Source organism: Argentina silus (genome assembly GCF_951799395.1).
Source record: "Argentina silus genome assembly, chromosome: 1".
Taxonomy (NCBI): domain Eukaryota; kingdom Metazoa; phylum Chordata; class Actinopteri; order Argentiniformes; family Argentinidae; genus Argentina; species Argentina silus.
In genome coordinates, this window is record NC_139655.1 from 28,200,839 (window position 1) to 28,225,838 (window position 25,000).

Sequence of the window (25,000 nt, forward strand, 5' to 3'; positions counted from 1 at the left end):
ACCCTGTATTTGATTGGTACATTTACATTCCTGTGATGCTGTAGGACGTGCGTTTATGTGTTGGCAGGCTGTCTGAGGAGAACACAGATTTGATATATAGTAAGAGGAGGACAAACACATCATAACACAGGTCTGCATGTCAGAAACACAAGACGATCAATCACTGTGCTAAACACATACAGGTATGAGTTCAACTGTGTTTCTCTACTGTGAAACCCTATCAGGAAATGTTCTCGCTGTGGTATTTTGGCAAGTTAATGGTTACCTCATTTGAGTGGTCATTACAGGACCTTACATTTCAGTTTATTGTGAGAGGTGAAATCTTATATTGTTGTTGCACAAGGATTATGTTCATTTAAAGAAAGATAACATCTTAAAACACTTAGAATAATATATTTAGTCTCGGCACTGATGGGAGTCCCCAACTAAAATGATTCAGGAGGAAGAAAATAACATTTCTCGACACCGTATCCATCCTCACCCAAGGCTGGAATGTTCTCGTGCTGAATTTAAAAACACAAGGTGAGGTATTTTTCATGGACGCCACATGCTACTCTTAAAATACTTGACATTTGATACTGTAGCTGTCCCTGTCATGGCCCTGCTACGTTATATCATGTTTGTAGTTGCTCTCTGCTTGTGTTCTGTTCTGTCTGTTTCTTGTTGCAGTGCAAGGGGGGGAGTGGCAGCAGGAGCCTTGATTGGCTGTCCATGCAAACACACCTGTGGGCAGGCCTATAAAAGCCCATGAGTTCTTTGGACTCACTCTCTCTCTGGCAACCCATGGGCACTCTTAGTTTGGTTTTCTTTTAGGTTTTGTTTTGGCATTTTCAACATCCTTCATGTACATGGTTCACTCATCCAACACCCCACCCACTACTCACACTGATGCTACTGACTGTCACACTCTATACTCTTATGTAAGTATTTATGAGTTATTTGTGTTGGAATAAATATTGGTTAATCGTTCTCTACCGTGTTTTGCTCCACTCTTTGTCACGGCCTGGAGCCGGACATGACAGTACCTTCGTTTAGTAATGCCTTGTACAGTGCTGAGCCTGAGGAGACAAATACCTATCCAAGCTAATTCATCAATGGTTCTGAAGTTCTTAATGATCCCTGCAAGGATTTATACAAATGTCACCTGCAATCTGTCCTGTAACAACTCAAGGGAAAATCAAATATAATCTAATTCCTTGTAAATGTCAAATTGTAATTTATTGCTTTTTATAAAATCTCTATGAATATGAAAACATGTATTGATTTTCTCACCACATAAATGTTCACCTGAATACATAAATATTTCTGTGGGAGTCAGTGGTGTGTAATGCTGAGGTGACTAACATTAACAACCTTCCCTAATGTACTGTGTTGAGAGATTTGTCTGTGGTGTGTGAGTGTGTGTATTGGTGTGTGTGTGTGCGTGTGCTTGAAAGTGTACGTGCGTGTGTGTACCTGTGTGTGGTGCCCAACTCCTGTCTGCCTCTAGAGTGCATCTCTCTAATTCCAGAATGATGAACTCAGAAGAAGTAATCAAGGACATGGAGGAGGAGTGACCTTGAGTCTCTTTTACTCATTCCAGAGCACAACCGCAAACTCAGTTTGAGGCATTTCAGCCCTTATCATTTTTTCCCACATAATAAAACGTGCAAATGTGCAATGTAGCGTAGATCTCAAAGACATTTTCCCTACCAATCGAAAGAAATATTAAACAGACATGTCAAGAAAGGAATGATATCCTGTAGTCACTACCTGAACGAACCACTGTGTGTATGTGTGTGCACATGTGCATATATGTGTTAGTGTGTGTGTGTGTGTGCATGTAGTACTTATCGACAGGTGCTGCCTGTCTGTGGTCCTTGCCAAAGAGGAAGAGACAATTGGTTGAAATCAAACATGGGACAATATTTCCCCCTGCTGGCTGAAAATAGCAGTACAGCACTAGTGACCAGCAGGTTGTTCAAACGCAAACTGTATAACACACTCCACCTAAGCAAATCTAAGCAAACAATAGTATCATATGCAGACGACTGCTCAGCAGAGAAACTGGGTCAACTCCCTTGTTGGTTCTGCAATCAGTGTAAAATATAATCTCCAAATGAGCTTGGTCTGTGTGTTATCTATGCAGTCAGTATGTTGCGTAAAAAATCTATGTAGACATGACTTCAGACAAACCCCACAAAATCCAACTTCAACCATGAATATGGACATGTGTTTATTGAAGAATTCCCCCCCCCCCCCCAACAAAAAAAGAAAATAATTTCCCCAACAATATAATTATTTCTCTGATATACAGAATCTAACTGTTAAAACCCACATGATGCATAAGGCTAGCTGATTGGAGCGGTTTGAAAATGTCAAGCGATTAAACCATGAGAACGAAAATAAGCATGTTTCCAAACCATCTATAGGAGCAAGTTAATTGGCCAAACCTGCAACAACAGGAACATTGTAATTCATGACATTGCCCTTCCTTTTGGTAACAACAACCATTGTGCAGAAGTAGTAAAAGAGTGACTAAGCAAGTTCTCTTGAGGAGAAGTGAGACATCAGAGACGGATGCATGTTGATTTGTCATCACAAAAATGGAGGATTATCTTTAACAATTTCAAAGGCATCTTAACTCATCTGGAGCCTCTCGAGTTTTCTAAACTGATATGAGATGTTCACATGGGGTATTTGTTGTTTCTGCATTAGTTTACTTTCCCACATTCCCAGAGCACTGTTACTACATATTTACAACATTGTGTTTGCGCCTCTTTGTTTACACTTCAGGGATCTATACACATTTCTCTAACATAGCATATTTGCTCATCCACTTTACAGACATGGGAACCAGATCGTTTGGGATACATAGCCTTACATGTTACAATGGGGGGTTATCTGAAGTGCAATTGACACAATAGCAATCAAAATAGCATCTTGTCTTTAATGAGCAGACATGACATGACATAAAATGACAAAGGAAATACACAAAATGGCTGACTTATAACAGCCATAGACAAGAGTGAAGAGAGTGTGAAGCTATGAGGGACTGAAGCTGTTGTTAGAGACATCTTTAGTCTGATTGTACAGTCATCATCATCAACCACCACCACTACACAACTCCAACAATAGTTTCATCAAGAAGTTTTCCTCGGAAATGTAACGTTATTGTTAGTGCCTTTACCCCCTTTCAATCTCCAAGATGATTCAGTTAGACACTAGAAATACATGTCTTAAATCACCGTCAGTTCTGGGAGAGTGTTTTAGCAAATCAACTGTGATGGTGATGTGTGGTAGCACTGGACTGGCTACAGCAGTAAAAGGCCATCATTGGAGATCAATCTCCGGTCCGCTGCCCTACTGGCTGTTGCATATTTCCCCCTCCCTCCCCCCTCTCTTATTTTACCTGTTAGCTGGGGGAGGAGTGGTCCTGGAGCTTCACTAGCTCCATGATAATATCTGTTATTATATTCACAAACCCACTTCTCAAAACAGTAGAAAGTAGAAAACAACTTGGTTTTAAAACCAAAAAACACACACAAAAAATTATCTGCTCTCTTGGTTGGAGAGAACATGGCTGGCAGCGATCACTGAGATTCAAGGGAGGAAGGCAGCACTTGGAAAAGCGAGTGGGCGTCAGGGGGTCTAGCTGGGTCTGTCCTCTGAGTGTGGTTGGTTGAGACCGACGAGGCCCTCCTGTTGATTTGCTGGTACGGTGGGGCTGGGTGTGTAGGGGGGCGGGGGTTCGCTGATGCTGCTGGTGTCTCCTCCATCGGAGAGAGGGAGAGGGGCGTGGCGGGAGGGGCGAGGGGCGTCGGCCTCGTCACTCTGGGCACACTCGCTGTAAGGAGGGGGCTTCAGGTCGTCCGCTGTAGGGTCAGAGGGGAAAAGCGAGAGGTCAATTCTTCATACTGAGAAGTCGTCATCTGTAACTCAACCATGTTGTTCATTGTAATTGGTTAAATGTCGCTACTGCCCGCCTCCCTGTTTGCGCCGTTGAATTGTGGGACTAACATGGAGAAGGACTTCCTGAATAGTGCGCAGTGAATTCATACTAAATGGAAAGGCAAATCTCGTATGGCATCCTGGCATTTCATGTATGCTCAATTTCGGTACATTTCCCATACTGCAACCAACTTTATAATCTTGAGCATTCAGACATGGCCATGGTCGCCTTTAATCAGGTAGTAGAGGAGATAGGAATTACTCAACATATTTCCATGGTAATACACAAATAAAATTCTCTCTCTATGATAATAAACACTGTACGATACAATGCCCAATAGATTATACAGAGTTGACTGCATTGTTACCACCAAATAAAACACTTATTTTCTGCACTACAAATCCATGAGTCAGAGAAAACAGCGGATGTGGAAGACATTGAGAGCAATGGAGTGTTGTAATGAGTCATAATCGCTACGTGGTGACTCTCACATCCTCCACTACCATGTTACTAGGAACAGGGGCGGTTGAGAAACAAGGTATTTTTTTGGGGGGGGGGGTAGCGAGGACGTGCTTAAGGGAGTGACAGAGTGGGTCTAAGCTTCATGTGGTGATCTGAGGTTTTAGGGTGAAGTGTCGCTTTGATACTGAAGGGAAAGTCTTTGATACCAAGGAGAGTGCCAGTCACAGAGGACTGAGACGTTGACGTGTGATCTAAGCTACTCAGTAGCAAGGAAATCGTTATTCATTTTACATGGCCAACTAGAGCGGGGAGTCTGTAGTGCACCGGTACTTGCGACTGATTCGTTAGGGGTCCTTGTGGGTCACTAAGAGGAAACTTCCCAAAACTTTGGTGGGTCACAGCGAGGGAACTACAGTTGTAGTTGGGAACTAGCCGAAAACTGGAGCTTAGCAGCATGTAGCATACTGGCATATCGCAATCCAATTTCCCTGTCTGTGACAACCAAGTTATATACTATAATTACTAGAACAAGATAAAAAAAAACAATAGTCCAGTGAAAAGTGTACAACCCCCCATATGTTGGTCACTTCAACAGAGCTGTGGTGGGTAGATATATTCAGCTCTTACAACAAGCTCTCCCATGCCTTTAAAAGAGTGTCATTTCACACCACAACGCTGAGTGAAGAAAAACATATTATAAACCTCCTAAACAAGCTAGTCATGTGAGAGGAAGAGTATGAAGTACTAGGGCATCATTTAGGCTGGCTCCCCCCCTCCCCTCTCAAAACAGGGCTGTTTGTGAAAAGAGGGGAGAGCATCAGTGTGGTTGGGTCAGAACAACCCCTTTGGCAGGCGCATCTGATGGCCGGCCAAATAGTGGTATTATGCTGTGGGAGATGGGCCTTTTTCTATGGGGAGACAGGGTTTACTGTTTGTTCCTATGGTCTTGTGGGCCAGCCTCTGGGCTGGAGCACCACAGCTGCTGAATGAACAATCACTCCCAGGCAGATGTCAAATGCTAAATGTAGTGTGCTTAATATCAATGGTATCCCTAAAGCCATCTTTACACTGAGAAGACATAGGAGGCACAGAGACGGCACTGTGCCGTCATCTAATTCTGTGTAAAGAGGACATGCTGTCCAAAAGCCTGTCCTAAAAAAGCGGTCCTAAAAAAAAGCCATCTCTGAACCACCTCAACCCCTACTACCAGAGACACATCCGGAGGGGCATTTTGTCAGTGGAAATTAAGAGGCTACAGTCAGCGTTAAATGTCATGTAACCATTGTGCGCAGAGTTCACGTTCTACCAGCTGTGCAGTGCACGCGGATGTGCTTCATCCTACCCAACGAGCTAGACAGAAACTGCCAATATCATGGGGAAATATTTATCACATTGGGTGCTTTTTATTCTAGACATCTCTCCGATGTCTCTATTGTACTCTTCTACACGTTGTCGAAGATGTATTTTGAGTTTTGTTCGTTTATCTTTGAAGATAAAGTGTGACCTCAACCACTGGCAACATCATCTTGCTACATCAGTGTGTGCATGAGAGATACATTGTTTCCTGCAGTTAGGTTGTGTGTGGAAAGACTTACGCGGTCTTAAATTGCCTAATCTGTGTAAATTGCTTTTCTTTTTTTTTTCTTCTTCTTTTTTTCTTTTTATTAGCTTTTTATGGCAGATCAGCAGTGCAAAGATGGCTTAAGTACACTAAATGTAGTCTTAATTAAGTAAAGTCTCAATGTAGTCTTAAGTAGGTCTAACTCAACAATAGGCCTAATCTAAAGTATGCTGAGAGAATGTAGAATTAAGACGCAGCACCCAATATAAACATGAAACTTACAGTTTCCATATAGGTTTCCTGTTCTCACAGGTCAAAAAAAGTCAGTTAACCACATCCTGATATAAAAACAAACTATTAACTGTGTGTGTGTGTGTGTGTGTGTGTGTGTGTGTGTTACCTCCGGAGACAGCCTCGTAGGGGGGAGGCATGTCCAGGTGAGAGAAGGAGGCAGCCGCAGGGAGAGTAGGGGAGGGCTCCCCCACAGAGACCTCGTCCTGAACACCATACCAACTGGGCCAGATGGACGTCTGTGTGAGAGAGAGAGAGAGAGAGATGGCAGGAATCAATAACACCATACACCATATATGCATATTGCATGTACAGTATGCACATACAAACATGCCATGCACACAGACAAATACATCCATACGCATGACCACAGTGAAACTGGGTTTGAGCTGCTAGTCAACTGCCCACACAGACATGGACGTTTGGATTCTGTTCCTGGCTGTAGAGGAAAGAGGCAGATTATATAAACCATAAAGACCTACTTTAAAGGCAGCAGCAGCAGACCTATAGGCCTAGCGTACAGTACATCCACACCAGTATTGAGTAGAGTACTGACTCTTTCATACAGACGAGGGGGAGGTGGTTTAAAGCACTCACTCTACAGTGAACTGCTGCACTTGGGGGTCCTGTGGGAGACATGGATACGACCGACTGCCTCGCTGAGCTTTGCTCTTCTCAACCCCATTTGCTCTCGCAAATATCCACATGCTCAAACCTGACACACACTTCAAGGAGTCCAAACTATATCATGCCACAAAGGGGGATTTGTTAAGTCAAATGAATTATAATAATGAATTAAATTGATGAGTGACTTATTATGTGTATGGATGACTTTATTAATCTTAATATCGTACAGAGCAAACAAAAGTCAACTACTCTGCCTCCCAGAAGACTGTAAAAAGGCCAACTGAATATCTTCATCCGATATCCTCCGTCTGTCAGCCTGTCGCCCACGTTCCCTTCTCTTCCTTAGTTGGGGTAGGCTTGTCTTGGCCCCTCTCCAGAGACCCTTCAGGACGCTGGGTTATGGATGGCTCTGAGGCCTCTTTTGCTACACATTCCATTCAAATCTAAACAGGGAGCATCGTGCTTGAGTTCAAGGAGGGGAGTGAAGGAAGGAGAGGAGGAGATCCAGAGAGGCTGCTGTGGAGTGCAACAGGTCGTTAAACTCTCACTAGGGTGTGGCTGAGAAGGGCCAGGTGGAAAGAGAGGGTTAGAGTGAAGCATTGGCTGTAAAGTAGGCTAGATTGTAAAGCAACTACCTCCTGACCACCAGTCCTCTACACAGGGCAGTTAGGGTCTGCTCAAGGCTGTGATTGTCATGGGTGTCGGTCAATCGTCATGCAAATAAGTAGTATAGCCATCATAACAGTTTGAAGTTAACATCGCTGAGAAAATCACCAGGACTCCACTGCCCTCCCTGCAGAGCATCTACCACCGCAGAGTCCACAGGAGAGCCGCCTCCATCCTCAAGGACCCTACCCACCCTCAGCACGGACTGTTCACACTTCTACCCTCAGGCCGGAGGTACAGAAGTGTTAAATGCAGGACCACCAGACTGAAGAACTCCTTCTTTCCCACTGCCACCAGGCTCCTAAACAACCCATAGGAGATTAAGACTAATATAACCCTACTACCTCATAACCAGTTTGCATAATTGCACTGCTACGTTTGCACTGTTTATTATTATTATTGCTGCTATTTTTATTTTATGCCTTAAATTTTGCTGTCTTGTACATTTGTTTAGTATATATTGTATATTCTTTTGTATTGTATATTTTACATTGGTTGGCATTCTGCGGACAGCAAAGTAAGAATTTCGTTGTACAGGGAAACATGTTTTCTACTGTGCCAATGATAATAAACACTTTGAATCTTGAATCTTAACATGGCTAACGCAAACAAATAAACAAATAATTGAAAAACGTGATGCAGTCGCTAATGTTTTTCACGCTGTCTCAGTTTCTGGGATGATGGGGAAAGCCAAATAATTATTATATTATATTATGATGGGAGCACATTTAGCAGCCAACAGAAAGCAAGAACATCTGGCATAAAGGAAAGTGCACATATAAAACTGTGAAGGTAATTTACACGCTCCCTTTGGGAGGTGACGGAGACAGTATGATGGATAGTAGATGGTTTAGGGTAGCAAAAAATGTGTTCATAATCATTACTTTACACTCCTGCTATTGGTTAAGTATATTGATGTGAAAATACAAAAAAAACATTTAAATTCTAAAGGCTAGATCTACACTACCGGTCCTGCTGAAGGCATTACGTATATTCCCAAGGGTAGTAAAATACACTCATAGAATACATTTAGTTCTGTTATCTTCATAGTCTCTAGCATGTTAAAATGTAATAGAATACAGCCAGTAAAGCTGATACTGTAATTGCATTAGGTTCCGAAAATCAGCTTCTTGGAGGAACTTGAGACAGGACTACACCGCTACCTCATTTTAGAATGGGGGGCTTTTCCTGTTAATTAACCCTTCTAAGAAATCTAAAAATAAACCGTAGACCTGCACATATGGAAAACAAGGGGTATCTATGGTTCTTCAGTAGAGGGGCCGGGTCTGTGTTAGAGTAGAATGGTCATGGTGTGCATGTCAGGCTAGTAAGGAGACTACTCAAGAGTTGGGACTGGCTGCCACAAAGACATTCTCATTCTGTACTTAGTCCTTCATGCTCAGTGCTCTCTTTATTCATTCAATCATAACAATGGGTTACAGGCCTCTAACTAGCATGGAACCGATTTGAGGGCCATCAGAAAAGGGACAGCAGAGTTGGAGAGAAAGAAACGCTGAATATGATTCCAGGAACCTTTGAGGGTTTTGATTCATGGCGATTGCTTCCAGGTGTTTGACTAGAAGCTGTTGAAAACAAAGGCAACCCTGGAGGAAAGTTGTCAGACTCTGCATGAGTGGCTTGACAGACAGCCCCTCTCTCGCAGAATGTCCTCCTCCAGACTTGTCAAAAAAAACATCAACACATCAGTGATCAACAACAAAGACAAAGGTCTACATGGGTCAGTTTTTTCAGGGATGTTAGCCCAGAGAACTAGGGAAAACCCCCAGCAGATGGAAACACTTGGGAGAAGCTGGCCACTACTATAAAGGGGATGTCGATAGGAGCTGTATGGATTTAACCTTGAGAGGTCTACTCTGCTGCCCTGTCCATCTTGACTGTTCCTATTGGCTCAGACACTTTCACAGGCTCAGGTTAGATTTGACAAGTGCTGGAAAACCATCAGTAAACAAAAAGTTACACCAACGCTGGGTCTCACACATTCAACGTGGAATTTATGCTTCACAAATACCTGTGGACTGCTACAGCTCCGATGTCATCGAGGTCACACACATACAAAACACAAATGTAAACACAAGTTTGTGTACTCAGGCACTCAGGCACACACACACACACACACACACACACACTAACGGCAAGTGTAGGCTGTCGTTGCAAAACACAACGGAAGACTGGTGAAATGTTGCGTTATCCACTGTGAAAGGGCCATCAAACCATTTAAAGTGAAAGTGACTCATCTAAAACCATAAGCACTCTCAGGAAAGCAAACACCCCCTCCATGCAACTCTGAAAGGGCAACCTTTAACAACACTTCTGACCTATTTCTCCATTCTGCAGAGGGCATTTAGTTCTAGCATCTCTGCCTGTACCATGTGTGTAAATGGGTGGCTTAGGACTACTCCACAATTTCTCAGAATGGTGGTGTAGCATGACTAGGTTTCATTCAACATGTAGATAGTATTAGCACTGCACACTTACATTCTGTCTCTCACACATCTGATGCAGGTAGGCCCTTCCTCCAACGATGACTATCTGGGCATTGCGAGGGTTGCTTAGGTACGCAGCCAGCTGTCTCTGTCGTGAGCGATACCAGCACACGTAGAAGAATATCTTTATGATAATGAATATGATGACCACTCTAAAGATACACAAAAGAAAAGAGAGAGATGTTATATCTAAAAAATAAGCAAATTCCTGGTGCACAATTGCATATATCACTACACAGACGTGAATATTGAGAAACACATTCATTCGTATTCAACAATTGATGTAAACTATGTAGAAATATACTTACATGTACCAGTACAACTCCATTATAAGATAGGCCTACGATTGGCTGCAGGGGTTCATAGCTTAAAAAACAGTCTGCATGAAACATAACAAAAGGTAGAATTGATACACACTCGCTACATGAGAGGCACTTAAAAGTAAATCGAAACTATTATGATTTGGATTCGGACCTCATTCGACCTATAATGTATAGTATAAGGCACACTACATCAACTAGCTAGAGTCTTAATCTTCCACAGGCTTATTATAATCTCATAATAAGCCAGGGCTAGTAGTTAGCTAACTAACTAGCAAGAAACTCTAAAGTGTGTGTTAGATGGCTGGAATCCCCAAAGTAGATGGGACCAACTTACCGTGCCAATGAGGGATATCATACGCAACAGCCACTTGGCAGGCTTTGCATCATTTTGTTTTCCTTTCAGTGGTGTGTGTGTGTGGCTTGCTGGTAAGAGCTAGCTTGCTAGCATTCTAGCTAGCTACACATATACAACAACAACTGCCGTTTTGGCTAGCTAGCAGGATCAATAAAAGGCTTCTCTTGTTCATCCACCTACTTTTTAAAGCGTTTTTCAACAATTATTTCCCAAAAACAAACTGGCGACTTAGTTTATAGCGTGAAAGACGAACTTCAAGACGGACAGGCGAATCCTTTTGTAAGCACCCATTTGTTTGACTTCCTCGACTGCTCACGTTGAGCCCCCGCCAGTTTGTGTGTCACTGCCGAGGGAGGGGCGGGGCGGGGCGGGGCGGGGCGGGGGAGGGGCGCGGCGCTCTCCGGTCGTGGTGGAAAAAGAGCCCAAGTCGGCTCCGCCCCTTTTATTTTTGGTACCAAAAACTGTATGTCTGTCCTCTCTGCATCATAAACAGGATTTTCAACCTGTATTATAAGGGATTGGTTTAAATCACGCTCCCGGGCCAATAATAAGTTGTGGCCATAACCAGTGTCAGACAAACCTGACGATATATTTGTGTACAACAAAAAAGTTAGTAGTTAGCAACCGCTGAAGAGCACTAATGAACTACATTTACCTTGAGACCGCGTCGCTCCGGTGAGACAGAGTTTCCACACGCCTGTTCATCTCGCCAACATGCTTAACAATATTGCCAAATATTCAGTTATCAGCTACATACATCTAGCCGTACAAGAGTAAGGGACCAGGCCCGTAGTTATGAAGGCTCTCAGAATTACTCACAGGAATTACGCTAAAAGCGCAGTTATGACTAAAAAAACTCACAGCTCACAGTAGGCAGTGGTAATGCGTTATTAAGCTTCTTACTCACACTCTTGGGTGATGAGTAGGACCAACTCTTATAAATAAATGTTTTCTTGATTTTACGACATATTTGGAACCGCAAAGGGGGTGTACGGAGTACGGAGGTGTGTTTTTCTGTTTTCGTCTATGTATTTTTGTGCAACCTGAGTGTGAAGGGTTGCAGTTGCAACTAGGGTTAGAGTTGCAACTACCTATGAGCCAGTGTGACTAAGAAATCATTTTGAATAGCCATTACACCTGGCTTCAAATTATAAATGGTTTCAAAAAGATTTTCTCAAGAAACCTGACCAGGGGAAGTCTGAACAGTTATAAGTTGGTTCGAAGTTTACAGGTTAAGTGCTTTAAGCTTTACGGCGGAAGGCAAATAATAAAAATAAGTAACAGGAATATCAAGAGTTGGACTTACTGATGCAGGCCCACTAATTAATCAATACACAATGAAGTAATACACTCAACTCCATAGAAGTCCATTTATTAAAACATTTCAATCATGTTGAGGATGGGAAAGACAATTCAGATAGTGAAAAGATATCATCATATCAGTTCTTTTTGCCAGTGAATCCTACTTATTACCAGGGAGCTAAAAAGTATATTTTTTTCCCCATTACACTGGAATCATATCTAGCACACAAATTCTTTGAACACACAGCATTCATTGTCTCTTACTAGAACTTTGACAACAGGTGACATGGCACACTCATAATGATCTTTGACATGTTCATCTATGGCCTGTACACTCATAATGATCTTTGACATGTTCATCTATGGCCTGTACACTCATAATGATCTTTGACATGTTCATCTATGGCCTGTACACTCATAATGATCTTTGACATGTTCATCTATGGCCTGTACACTCATAATGATCTTTGACATGTTCATCTATGGCCTGTACACTCATAATGATCTTTGACATGTTCATCTATGGCCTGTACACTCATAATGATCTTTGACATGTTCATCTATGGCCTGTACACTCATAATGATCTTTGACATGTTCATCTATGGCCTGTACACTCATAATGATCTTTGACATGTTCATCTATGGCCTGTACACTCATAATGATCTTTGACATGTTCATCTATGGCCTGTACACTCATAATGATCTTTGACATGTTCATCTATGGCCTGGATGAGTGTAGCAGTACAGTCCTGTTCCCAAAAAGGGCATTCTCTCTTTTTAGCACCGTCAACAATAAATAACATTAATCCATGCTCAGATGCTTTACTTTAATAGCACCAAAATCATTCATCATGATTTGTCTGAAAAAGCATTTCACCCTTTTACAGAGTCCTTTTTTTATCATTACTGATTGTTAAATACAGCATAGCTTCAACCATGAGGACTTCAACCACCATATTCATTGACATTCATTGGGCATCAAAAAAGATTATCAAACATCCATACCTCCTTGACATTTGCAGTAGAGTGAACTGTTATGCTTATAATCCATTTTGTGTTTTTAACACTGAAACTCATAATAGATCAGGTCCTAATTTAGGCCTAATCGTTTATTGTAATGGCTTTAACCCGTATTCCCTGTAAAAACATCATTGGCATGCACTGAAAATATTGTATCTCAGCAATAAACTACTGCAATGACCAGAATGATCTGAGTGAAGCGGTAGTTCAATCACCATCTTATCTGTTATCCTCTATGACAATGGTCCTCCTTGGGTAGGCGTCTACTTCGACAAATATGTAGCGGAACTCGTACTTTCCAGTTTCAGGGTTCTGTCAAAAGTGAAAAAAATACATTTCAACCCTCTCTCACAACTAGTCTATACTGTAGCTAGCTAGCACTGCTTACTCTGCACATTAAGACTTTAAAACAAAGATATATAATAATAATTAAAATTGTTCAGGCTTTGTATTGTGTGAGCGTTGAGAGCCATGAGTCACCTCTCTCCAGATTTAAACTGTATATTTTAGTAGCTAAATTCAATCAAGTGTAATTGTAGTAGCAAAATGATAAATAACCTCCTTTGATTCTGAATGAACAGTCCCCTTCACGCCTGGCTCGGCTCCCTCAATGTAAAACTTCAGTCTCATACACTTCAGTCCATCCTTCGTGTACTCCACATGACTAGAGAAAAAAAAATAGATAATGGTAAAGATCCTCATGGTATACATAGGTAAACAGCTTCAATATACATCTACCAGTTTGTATGTTTACAGATTGATGGTGAACTGGTCACCTGACTTGTTGTCTTCTTCCTCGACGCGTTGTCTCACCATAGCACTTGATTGGCTCCCCAAATGCACCAATCACCTATAGTTTTGGAAAGATCCAGAAAGGAGAGAAGGCAGAACTTTAAAACCACACCTAAAGAGAGGAATTCTGTCTCTCATAGGTTTTTCTAGAACAGATTCAAGAATTAAAGAAATAGAGGGTTTCAATAGTTCAATAGTTGGGGTTTCTTCTCCTTATCTCCTCTACTTCATCTGCACTGATGTGAAAGAAAGAAAGCTTCCTTTAGACTACTGAGATACACAGAATAGTATGTCGTCTGCTGATTACACTCATTAGCTCACCTCTGGGTGTGACCTGACTTTGTTAAACGCTTTCCCATAGATTTTGCTGGGGCTTGAGGAGGAAAATAGCTCCTGGAACACCACATATAACAACCCGCCTAAGGAGAAACATACAGGTTGGATTGGAATATTTTAAAGATAATTTCAAAGTCATATTCTAGAAATTGTGGGAAATGTCACCTGTCACTCCAAGTCCGATGAGTACAACTATCAAGTAGGTGAAGTCTTTTCCAGCTTCTTTCACTGTTAAAGGAAAGACAATTGTTTAACCTACGCATGGCCCACACCACGTGTATCTGTACTTGGTATACGCTCTAGATAGAGTGCAAGAACGCATTGTGGAACACAGCCAATCTTTTTTGTCCCCAAAGGGACATTTGTAGTGCAGTCTGAGGGAATGTCTCTTGCATATCAAATGTCCTAAATTCACTTACACATTTGAATCTGTTTGAGGTCTTGTGCATTGTTATTATTAACAACAGTTGTGAATTTCGATGACAAGTTTGACAGCCGTGCACGGCCAGACTTCAGCTTACTTTTATGTGCCGCAGAGGGTCCTGGAGCGCCGTACCTCGAAACGGACATCTGACTTTTCTCCCTCTCTTCATGTCTGTCTTTTCTTAGCCTTGTGTCGAGGGAAATACACCGTTTTTGTGCAAAAATCACACTGCCGACAGGTGATGAGTTGACAGCAGTTCTGTGAATAATGAGTCTGGATGTAGTAGGTATTGTACTCGGTTTCTGATGGATCAAGAAGTTGCTCTCCATGCGTTTGCATATCTGCAGAAAGCATTGAGTAGATAGAGTCTGTTGCAAATTACGACGCACATATTTTAATATGAAAGTATACACCATGATGTCCTCTACTGCTGCGACTGTAGCTAGTGTTAGCTAGTTGACTTGCTAGTCACTTCAGCTAGCAAAACTGTACTACAGTACGGCACTACTGTCCTGCTTCAATTTACAGTCTCCTCCGGTATCAACTGACTGATTGATTTCTGATAATTAACGGAGAAAATGACAATATGTGGGAAAACAATTGCTGGCTACATTTCGTGACTTCTGACAGCTTGTTGAAACTTGAGCGCATGTATAGGACGTCATCAATGTGCTTGCGTGAAGAACGATGGGAAAATGAGTTTTCTATGGTGTCGGCATTTTTTGGGGGCAACCATTTATCAGGCTACCACACCACAACATAAAGCAATACTTTTTTGTTAACTGACTATAAGATGAGTACATGCAATGTTACAGTTATTCAACGTGACAGACTCCAGCAGCTGTAAGTCTGAAGTTGTCCATAAAAATGATTTCCTTATAGAACACGGGTCCTACAGTACCACCACACAAGTTCACACACGCAAATCAGAAAGATTCAAGCAGGTTTAGTCAGCATTAGTTTATTCAAAACATTCCCTCCAGCATTTTCTAGATGTACTGTGTTACCAAACAAAGTAGAGATTTCCGCAAAATGATTCTCACACACATTTAATTTTGACAGGAAAAAATAGTGATGCAAATGCAGGAAAGGCCTTAGTGTGGAGCAAAACGTATTGTGACTATTGGGCTGTTATACTTCATCAGACATTGAGAGGACTTTCTAGGAGAAGACTCTCCTACTGTAGTGTGCTATAGACAATTAAGCCACTTGTACAACTATTCCCAGTGTTTCTCAATGACCATCAATATTTAAGAGGGAAACCAGAGATGTTCTATATTGAGAAAGAGGCTTTGGGGAAACCTTGAGATCTGCGGAGGACATAACTCATTACTCCCTGATATCTCTCTGGAGAGGAATGGTAGATGGAGTGATGGTGGAAACTTTGAGCTGGCCTGTCATAGAAACTAATACTAAAACCATTTCACTCCATTGGTAGCTTGGCAGTCATTTGTGTTTATGATCTTTATGACTTCATAACTTTCCAGTGGACATGAAAAGAACTTGAGCCCTAATGGAGGGAAGCATATCACAATGAGTATCCAAATGTGATTTCAGCACCAAAATGGTGTCCTCACGTTTAATGCAAATGAAAAAAAAAAAGATCTACAGTATGAAGAACAGATTCTGTTTTTCACTCCATTCACAATGTACATTAAAGGTATTTCTTCTTTTAAAAGTGTTTCAGTCCAGTTTCTGAAGTTATAAGGATATGTGTCCCATGGCTTTGCGATCCCAGCCATTTGAGGAACACACGTTGGCCAACATATCTCTGTAATCCAAAGACAAAACCCAACGCATACACAAAAAAAACTTTTTTTCTTTTTCTTATCACAACACTCTAAACTGGTAATGTCGCTCAATGCAACAGTTCTCAAGATGCATGAGGGAGATAAATGTTAGTTCCATAAGTTGTCAAACTTGGCAAGATGCAGAGGAATGATGCATCTGTCTGATGTATCTGTAGAGAGATGAAAACACTATTACTGTAGGTCCACTCAATCTAGGCCCAACACTTACTGCCGATCTATCTTCAGTTGGTCCCGTTTCTTTGAATGAACCAATCGTAGGCTTGATCAATGTTATTACTGGAATTGAAACAAATCACATAGGCTAACTAAAAAACTAATACATTGTAACCTCTGTCTCGGGGGGGGGGGGGGGGGGGGTTTCCTTTAATGTTCACACACATTTCTCTGTGAACAAATGTGACTGAGTAACACATTCAAATGAATAATCTACATTACCTGTATTAAATGTAATAGTTGGTTGAGACGTGTATTTGCTGTGTGTGGGTGTGTGTGTGTGTGTGTGTGTGTGTGTGTGAGTGCGTGCCAGCGTGCATGTGTGTACTTTAAGATGTGAGCATTATGTAGAGTGCATCATTCCTGAAACAGATGAAAACACAGTGCAATACAGAAAAGACAAACAAATGAAACAAAAACAACAGCTAAGCAGAAAAAAGCATGTCAAGCTCATCAAGAAAGTGATCGACAGTATTCTGGCAATATTGAGCGTGTCAGCATAGTTGCAGTTATCTATAACCATGGTATGTTGTCAGACAACGCAATTATACAAAACCTGGTAATTGTGAACCATATTACTGCTGCCTGATGATAAATATAAGAAAACAGTGATTAAATGTTTTGAATTAGTCCTATGCACACCTACGCATGGCTATAAATATGTTAAAATGATGGCAATTCCCTTTACGAGACAACAAAGGATCACTTGACTTGACAAGACTTAAGAGATAGGATTTGGGGAACACTGATGAAAATAACTCAACCTTAAAAGAAAAAGGATTATGCTTTATTGTGGTTGTTTTCTTCTTACAAAGCATTCATAAAACCAGCCCTGAAAGATAGATTCCTTAGGTCTTTAAAAACTCTCCTCTTTTCAAATAGTCCCAATAAAAAAGTCTGTATTTCTGTACAAAGTTTTTAGGGTACTTGAGAGGGGGTGACAAATTGAATGTAAAATATGGTTGTTGTCTTAACAACTAGCCACACTTTGAAATAATTAGTGAAAGGAAAAATAAAACGTTCACAATTAAATGTCAGAGTTAAGCTTAGCATTGCCTTTTAATTTAGTTAAATTAGCATGCAATCAATTAATACTCCCAATATCGATACTATGGAAAGATTTTCTTCGTTTCTGTTATAGTGAACACATTTATAATTGAGATGAATGTATTAGTGGATGATTTAACTTTCAATCAAGATTAGTTAATCACGTTCAATCAAGTTCGGCTTGTTAAAGTTTCAATGTAATGTCTATAAAAATCATGCACAAGTCATTCCATTTCATCTTAAAATCTCATAGAAAACAATCTAATGTGGGATATTCTGAGAGAACTACATTTAACTGAGGTTAGTTATGGGCTGTTCACCTAATAATTTCTAATAAACTGTTACATCTTTCCTCAATTTGACACATTGCAAAATATAATTCAGAATATGCATAATATGCTGCATGCTTGAAAAAATCGAACTGAAAATGTTCGTTCACTTTAATTCTTGTACTTGACTATGAAACTAAGTGACAGCAGTGCCTCAAAATGTAATTATCCAAATATATAGTTCAATAATAATGATAATTCTAAGTGTCCTATTAATAACATTACAAAAGCTGACATGACAACATAGGGTGAGGATAGCCCACTAAAATGTAAGTTTCAAGACATTCAAGCAGTCTTTATTGTTGACAGTCAATTTCTTACAGCATTGTAGCTACCTCTATCTACTTATTTGCATGTGAATAATCTTATATTCCATATCCTTTTATATTCCATAACATATTGTCCTTTCGTCACCATTTGCATCATGCTGGTGTAAATCTCCGGTCCGTATTTTCATATTTCATTGAAGCCCGTTCGTACTGATCCAGGATTGCACTATTCTCAAGAAGTCTACATGATGGAAACAATGCAACATAATGTAGAACATAAGCAAACACACACACACACACACACACACACACACACACACACACACACACACACACACACACACACACAACAGGAATGCACAATTCTCAAATTGAGTGACACAACAAAAGGGTAGCACTTTATTTGAATGATGTATCATAATGCTTGCATAATGTCATAAGCATGACTTAGAAAGCTTAGAGAGCTTGACATTACATGTAATGGCAGTTTATGACAACTTTTGTCACAACCTGGCATGATGGTGCACTTTATTCAAATAAAGTGTTACCCAAAAAGACATTAAATAATATGCTTTCAAATCAAATACAATAGTCAGAAACAGTCCTATAGCTTCATTCAATGAGGCAACAAACTGACAGAAGGCTAACAGAATAATACAGTATAGGTGTTCAGGAAACTTTGTTAAATGCCAGAACATTTTAGAGAAACAAACCCGGTGAACAAACTTACTGATTGTTTACAATCAAGAATAGATTACTAGCTCGTAATTGTGTTTATGTGAGCCAAGTATTGGTGAACGTGGAATGTGTATTCACTGTCCATTGATCTACATTTACAATGTACTAGATCTATATATGTCTGCATGTTACAGAATACAGCTATGTCATTATGTATGTAGGCCTACAGTACATGTTTGTGCTTCGAGGCTAAAAGAGATTGAGTTCAAAGGGCAAAGGTTATTGGTAAACATTGTCATTGACCACAGGTTCAACAAAAGATGATTGAAAACGTCCATGCTAATGAATTGTCAAATGATGCTCATATGTCCTCAATAAGAAGAGGACATAACATGAGCGTCAAATAAAACAAAACAGCCAAACTTCACACAGAAACGTCACTAGGGGCAAGATGGCCGCAAGCAGGGGAACCATCTTGATGACAATGAACAATAAAAAAGATAAATAAAACAAATAAAATCCAGAGCAAATTCACGAAATACATAAAACTACCATGACTGATATACTGACTTACACGGGCAAACGATGACTACACAGAAACATAAAACATGTTTATCGTTGGAGGGGGTGCTTACCTTGACCTTGTCTCTTAGACCCTAGTTGTGTTGTACTCTGATTCATGTTTGCTCAAAGAGCCAATGAGGCAGAACCTGAAATGTCATGGCTATTTCATTTAATATCAAACCCTTTTGCAGAGAGAGGTCATACTGTATGATGCATATATATGTTCTGTATGAAAGCAGTACAATCCGTCAGAGTTTTGTTGGACTCTGGAAGTCTTGCATGCAGACTTAAGTTGGAAATTGCTGATGCTGGTATTTATAGTTAAAAACAGGTATACACACTAGATACAGCACACTGGGTGCATGCACAACAAAGGTATCATACTTTCAAAAATTGTAATTTGATACCTCTTTGTATACATTTAATCTATCAATCAATCAGTCAAGGTGCAGGTACACAACAATGTATTTGTTTTCATTCTATATAAAATTAGTTTTCAATCTTCATGCTAACATTTTTTCATTGAAACACTGGTAATCAAATTTTAAAATAAAAATAGTATCCTTCATCATCATAGTTAACTTGAAATACTTGTTTTTATCTTTATCATCTTCAGTTGTCAAAAAGTATTTTTGCATTCAGCATTAATCAATAATCTCTTTATCAGGCACCAATACAAGCCCTTTTGTTGAGTCTAAACAGACTGGAAACAAATGGACCTCTGCAAAAAAGAGGTCTGTGTTTGTCTCAGGTTTAAGATCTATGGAAAACATCTATCATGCAACGTACAGTTTGTAGTTGCACATTATAAATCAGCATGGTTCTCAAAAGACTGGGGGCTGAGGATGCAAGAGAGAAAGATATAGCTAGAGAGAAAGAGAGAGATGGGGGGGGGGGGGGGGGGGTAGGTCTCACGACCATATCATAGCCCTTCATGAATGATTGCTGAGTTCTCGATGACGGGGAAGAGGGAAGATCAAAGATCAAAGCAAAAAAGGAAGCTATCATCTAAAACAAATCACAGAAAAAATGAAAGAGGAACAAAAAATAGAGGAAGAGAGGTTAAAACAGGTTAACAAAGGAAAAGGAACGAAATAATTAATGTCTTGGTGAGAGAATATCCCCCCCCCCCCCCCCCCCCATCCTCATCAACTCCCCCATGGACATTTCTAGAGAGTTGTCTCCACTCATCAGAAATCTATGGATACTGACCGCTGCACTGCCTTCTCGTGGCGCGCCAGCCGGTGGCTCGTGGTGGGGACTTCCTCCATGTCATCGTCAAGGCCGTCGTCGGCCGCCTCCTGTGAGTAGCTGTGCTTCATCACCAGGATGCTGCGGCGGTTGGCGCTCGCCGGTAGCAGCGGCCTCACCGCCATGGGCTGCTGCTGCGGCGGGAGCGTTAGGTCCGTCAGGTCGCGTGCCGACAGGTTGCTACGGCTACCCCGGCCGCTGAGTGACAGCTGAGACGGGTGGGCGGAGCCGGGGTTGGAGTTGTTGGCGCCGCAGTGATGGCCGTGGACGCAGCGCGAGGACGAGCGGCGCAGGGCGTGGTAGTTCTCAAAGTCCTCCGCCAGGTCCACCAGGTCGGCTGAGGCGGCCGTGGCCGTGGCGCTGCGCAGGGTGCACAGCTCGTAGTGGGGCGGCTCGAACACCTCCTGGAACATGGTGGGGTCGAAGTCCTCGCGCCGCAGGATGTACTTCTTGCGAGGCTGCTTGATCTGGACGATAACGGAGATGATGAGGAGGAGGACAACGATGCCGCAGGTGACGCCGATGATGGTCCCGTTGGTGTTGTTCAGGTTGTCCAGGATGTTGGCTTTCCTCTTCTCTGTTCAGAGAGATAGAGAGAGTGGGGAGGGAGGGGGAGATAGAGAGAGAGACAGAGGTACAGTGACTCAGCTAGAAAAAAAAACACATACAGACAGGCACGAACAACACAAAAGTGGTGAATTACAGTACACTGCAGTTCTATGGTTATTCCACTGTGGGGTGCTGCCCTTCTAGAGATGGGAAAACAACAAACAATACTGGAAACACAAAGACCTGTGCTATGACTCAGTGAGAGAGACCTCTAGTCAACTACTATATATATACACCCTAACAGATGAGATGGCGCGATCCCAGGTCACATGTAACAACTATTCCCAGAACATGGACCACATCATGAACAAGATCAAGACCGAGGTGGCAGGGATCCCACACAGATGGGTGAAAAGGTCACATTGACTTATTAAAGCCATTTCATCAGGGAACATACAAAGAACAGACTACAGACTAACAGTGTGGAGCAAACCTGCCTATAGGGAGATAGTCTGACATTTCAGTGCTGGGCCTGAATATACAGCGCAGCCAGTTTGCATTGCGGTCGACTCTCCCTCACAGCAGCGAAAACACTTACAGCGCATTCTGAGATGAGTGTTAAAATACGTACCAAATAAACATGACATTTGACCACTAATGAGGATGGATGCAGGCAGTGGCTGCAGGATCTGTACATTACAAAAAAAAATACAAAAAGTAGCACAAAATCGTCTCCGGGTGAGTTGCTGACTAGGGCAGATTCTCAACCTTGGCTAGTTGTGAGGAAAGGTAGCTTAGGCTGGGTGAGGGAGAAGCCCACACAAGGGGCTTCACTACTGCTGGAAATTGTTGTCATTTGTCATTGGCTCTTCCGCTTGGTGTTTCAAAGAGGATCAAATGTGTGGGGTAGAAGTTGCATCTCAATAGCCTGAAAAGTGAATTCCTTTTGTTGTTTCCTTCTGCACTCATGTGAAAGAATACCTACCAGGAGTTCAGGTCTCCTCTATCAGTGTAGATTTAGGGGAAGGAGAGGAACCTCACTTTAGACTATTCACTGCCTGGGCCTTGATTCCTGGTCAACCAAGTGGCCCAAGACTGTGTTAGACCACTGAGCTTAAGCCTAGGGTGTAAGCTGGGGGGGTGCTTACACAAGTCTTCTGATCGAACTCATCCCATATGGGCAGTTCCACCTCCTCCTCAATTTCGAGGAAAGAAAAACAAACTCATCACCATAATGAAAGGTGTCAACAATAATTGTATTTCAGGCAGAGGGTCTTTCCAGGATGTTTTTTTTATCCATGTGGTTAGCAACTATCCCTGTGGGAAAACATATCCAGCAACACCCATGACCCATGCCCTATACGTGTGTACCAACCAATGAGACATATTCTTGTACCACTTAGTAGAAACACACACTGTATCGATTGACCTATAGGGGCTTAGAGGATTCAGGGGGGGATGGTCTGAGGATCATGAGACAGGATCTAATTGGACAGAGGAGGTGGAGGAGCACAGGGAAGCTGCTTGGAAGAGGTCAGAGAGAACAAGGAAGACTCTTTACGGAGCTGGAGAGCATATCGAAATCACTTGGATCACGTGTGAAATCTGTAGAACAGGACATTACACACAGTACAGAGCATGTACATTGGGATCATGTATGGACTGACCCACAGGAACACATGGGAATACTGTGTGTGGTTCATATCGGCTATGGATTGAGAGGGATGGAATTCTGTGAGGATGGCGTGAAGGTGTGAGGATGTCATGTAGGCAGAGATATACTGTACTGAGATGTTGAACATGGAGCATGGATTGTGAGATAATTACAGACAGTAGGAGAATAGAACATCATGGATTGTGAGATAATTACAGACAGTAGGAGAATAGAACATCATGGATTGTGAGATAATTACAGACAGTAGGAGAATAGAACATCATGGATTGTGAGATAATTACAGACAGTAGGAGAATAGAACATCATGGATTGTGAGAGAATTACAGACAGTAGGAGAATAGAACTTGATGGATTGAGAGTGACACTGGATCGAAAAAGGAGCATCCGGTATCGATCATGTGGATTGAGCTGGTGGTTTGACCTCCCCTCACCTTTGCAGTGGTTCTCGTCCCAGGGATAGACGCAGTTCTGCACGCCGTTACACACCAGTGTGTTGTTGATGCACATGTTACTGTGGCAGAAGAATGCGTCTGCCTCACATGGAGCTGGAAAGAAGTGACAAAGAACCAGTCAATACAATACAGCTCATTCCACTTGAAGGAATCACAGATATTTACAGTAATGCTTTCAGTGGTCAAAAGCTACCGGTTCCATAGGGCAGATATATATCTACACACAATGTAGGCTTTGCATGAATCAGTAGGTTGTAATAATCAAATCACCTGGGACACCGGCAGATGTGATTTTTGTAAGATGAGTGCACTACAAACAGGCAGAACATTTTTACAGTGTGTGTGTGTGTGTGTGTGTGTGTGTGTGTGTGTGTGTGTGTGTGTGTGTGTGTGTGTGTGTGTGTGTGAGTGTGTGGATGTGCTCCAGCACAAAATCAACCCCCATTCACTGAACATCAAAATGTACAATAACACAAATCAATATTTGAGGCAAATCTGAAGAGGTTGTTATGATGTGCGAGATTTGGGGTGAGTTTGGAAGCGCATTACTCAAATCAGAGGTCGGCCCCCCAACCCATCTGTTCTCATGAATTTTCATTGCTCCTCTTCAAACAATCTCGGAGACAAGCCCATGCATATGAATCTGTGGGAAGTGGGGCCTCTACAATCACAATCATGTCCATGTCCCCTACCAGAGCACATAGAGGCCAGAGGAGTCCTCCGATTTCTACCTCCACCGGCCTCCCCTGACAGAGACCTGGGAGGACAGGGCCTGGATCTGTCTGAGTACACATAGAAATGGTGAGAAATAAGCTCAGTGCAAAACACTTATTTGTCCAAAGGAATAGGGTGCCTGCTGAATCCCTCTAAACATAATCCATAAACAAATAACAAACAGTTGTCTGGGACCAGAGTGATAATTTGCTATCTGCTTTATGTGTTCAGCCTAGCCTAGAATTCTCTGTGTAGTGCAAAAGGCAAAAGCTAAATAAACCTGACTTTGATATTCAATATCCATATTGGTGTCTGTGACTAATTTCAGATGACAAATGGAAGTCACATCGCAGTCTGTCACTGTTGAGACAGGGACGTACTCTATGTGACGCCCACAGTGACGCCCACAGTGACGCCCACGGTGACACAGATCATAAAAGTGAGAGATGTGAAGAGGGAGCCATCCAGCAGGAAGTTATCCAATTAAAAAGACTTGTCGTTTTGTGCCAGGACCAATCATCAAAGAGGTAATTAAAAAGCCAAGGTGACTTTCAAAGATACAGGGACACCTCTTCTCTACAGAGAACCAATCGAACTAATGCACTGGTCTACTGACCAACCAACCAATCAACCAACCAACCAACCAGCACTCATAACCAACCAACCAGCACTCACAGTGTATGTATGTGCCATACTGACCAAGCCGTCAACCAAACAATAGACTGTAGAGTAGGACTCCTTCATACACTATCACTGAATTAGGAATAATAAGGAGTCAGCAAATGCTTCTTTTAACCACACACACCTTCTAAAACCATACACACATGCACACACACTGAATCTGTATTGGCC

General features: G+C 41.8%; 3 protein-coding genes across 4 annotated transcripts in view; all 3 read right to left on the reverse strand.

The window, feature by feature from the left end:
- Positions 1 to 2,909: 2,909 nt before the first annotated feature.
- LOC310808791 (uncharacterized protein) lies at positions 2,910 to 11,034 on the reverse strand. 2 transcript variants are annotated; one of them, XM_083675873.1, is made up of 5 exons: positions 10,901 to 11,034; positions 10,351 to 10,421; positions 10,035 to 10,194; positions 6,355 to 6,484; positions 2,910 to 3,854 (listed from the first exon to the last, which is right to left on the reverse strand). In XM_083675873.1, exons 2-5 carry the CDS (start codon positions 10,368 to 10,370, stop codon positions 3,631 to 3,633), a joined length of 534 nt encoding a protein of 177 aa, XP_083531999.1. In that variant the 5' UTR covers positions 10,371 to 10,421; positions 10,901 to 11,034; the 3' UTR covers positions 2,910 to 3,630. The 2 variants fall into 2 exon arrangements, with proteins under 2 accessions (XP_083531999.1, XP_083531998.1); XM_083675872.1 differs by having other exon boundaries at positions 10,700 to 11,030.
- Positions 11,035 to 12,076: 1,042 nt separating this feature from the next.
- timm21 (translocase of inner mitochondrial membrane 21) lies at positions 12,077 to 15,216 on the reverse strand. The gene is made up of 6 exons (XM_083669605.1): positions 14,694 to 15,216; positions 14,338 to 14,400; positions 14,158 to 14,255; positions 13,821 to 13,894; positions 13,603 to 13,708; positions 12,077 to 13,356 (listed from the first exon to the last, which is right to left on the reverse strand). Exons 1-6 carry the CDS (start codon positions 15,010 to 15,012, stop codon positions 13,264 to 13,266), a joined length of 753 nt encoding a protein of 250 aa, XP_083525731.1. The 5' UTR covers positions 15,013 to 15,216; the 3' UTR covers positions 12,077 to 13,263.
- A 4,376-nt stretch (positions 15,217 to 19,592) lies between these two features.
- neto1l (neuropilin (NRP) and tolloid (TLL)-like 1, like) overlaps positions 19,593 to 25,000 on the reverse strand; it is a gene marked incomplete at both ends in the record, with an annotated part of 58,949 nt that continues 53,541 nt past the window's right edge. The window contains 3 exons of the mRNA XM_083673297.1: positions 19,593 to 19,653; positions 20,720 to 21,335; positions 23,414 to 23,527. Coding sequence (XP_083529423.1) covers positions 19,593 to 19,653; positions 20,720 to 21,335; positions 23,414 to 23,527 — 791 coding nt within the window. The remainder of the gene's footprint in view (positions 19,654 to 20,719; positions 21,336 to 23,413; positions 23,528 to 25,000) is intronic.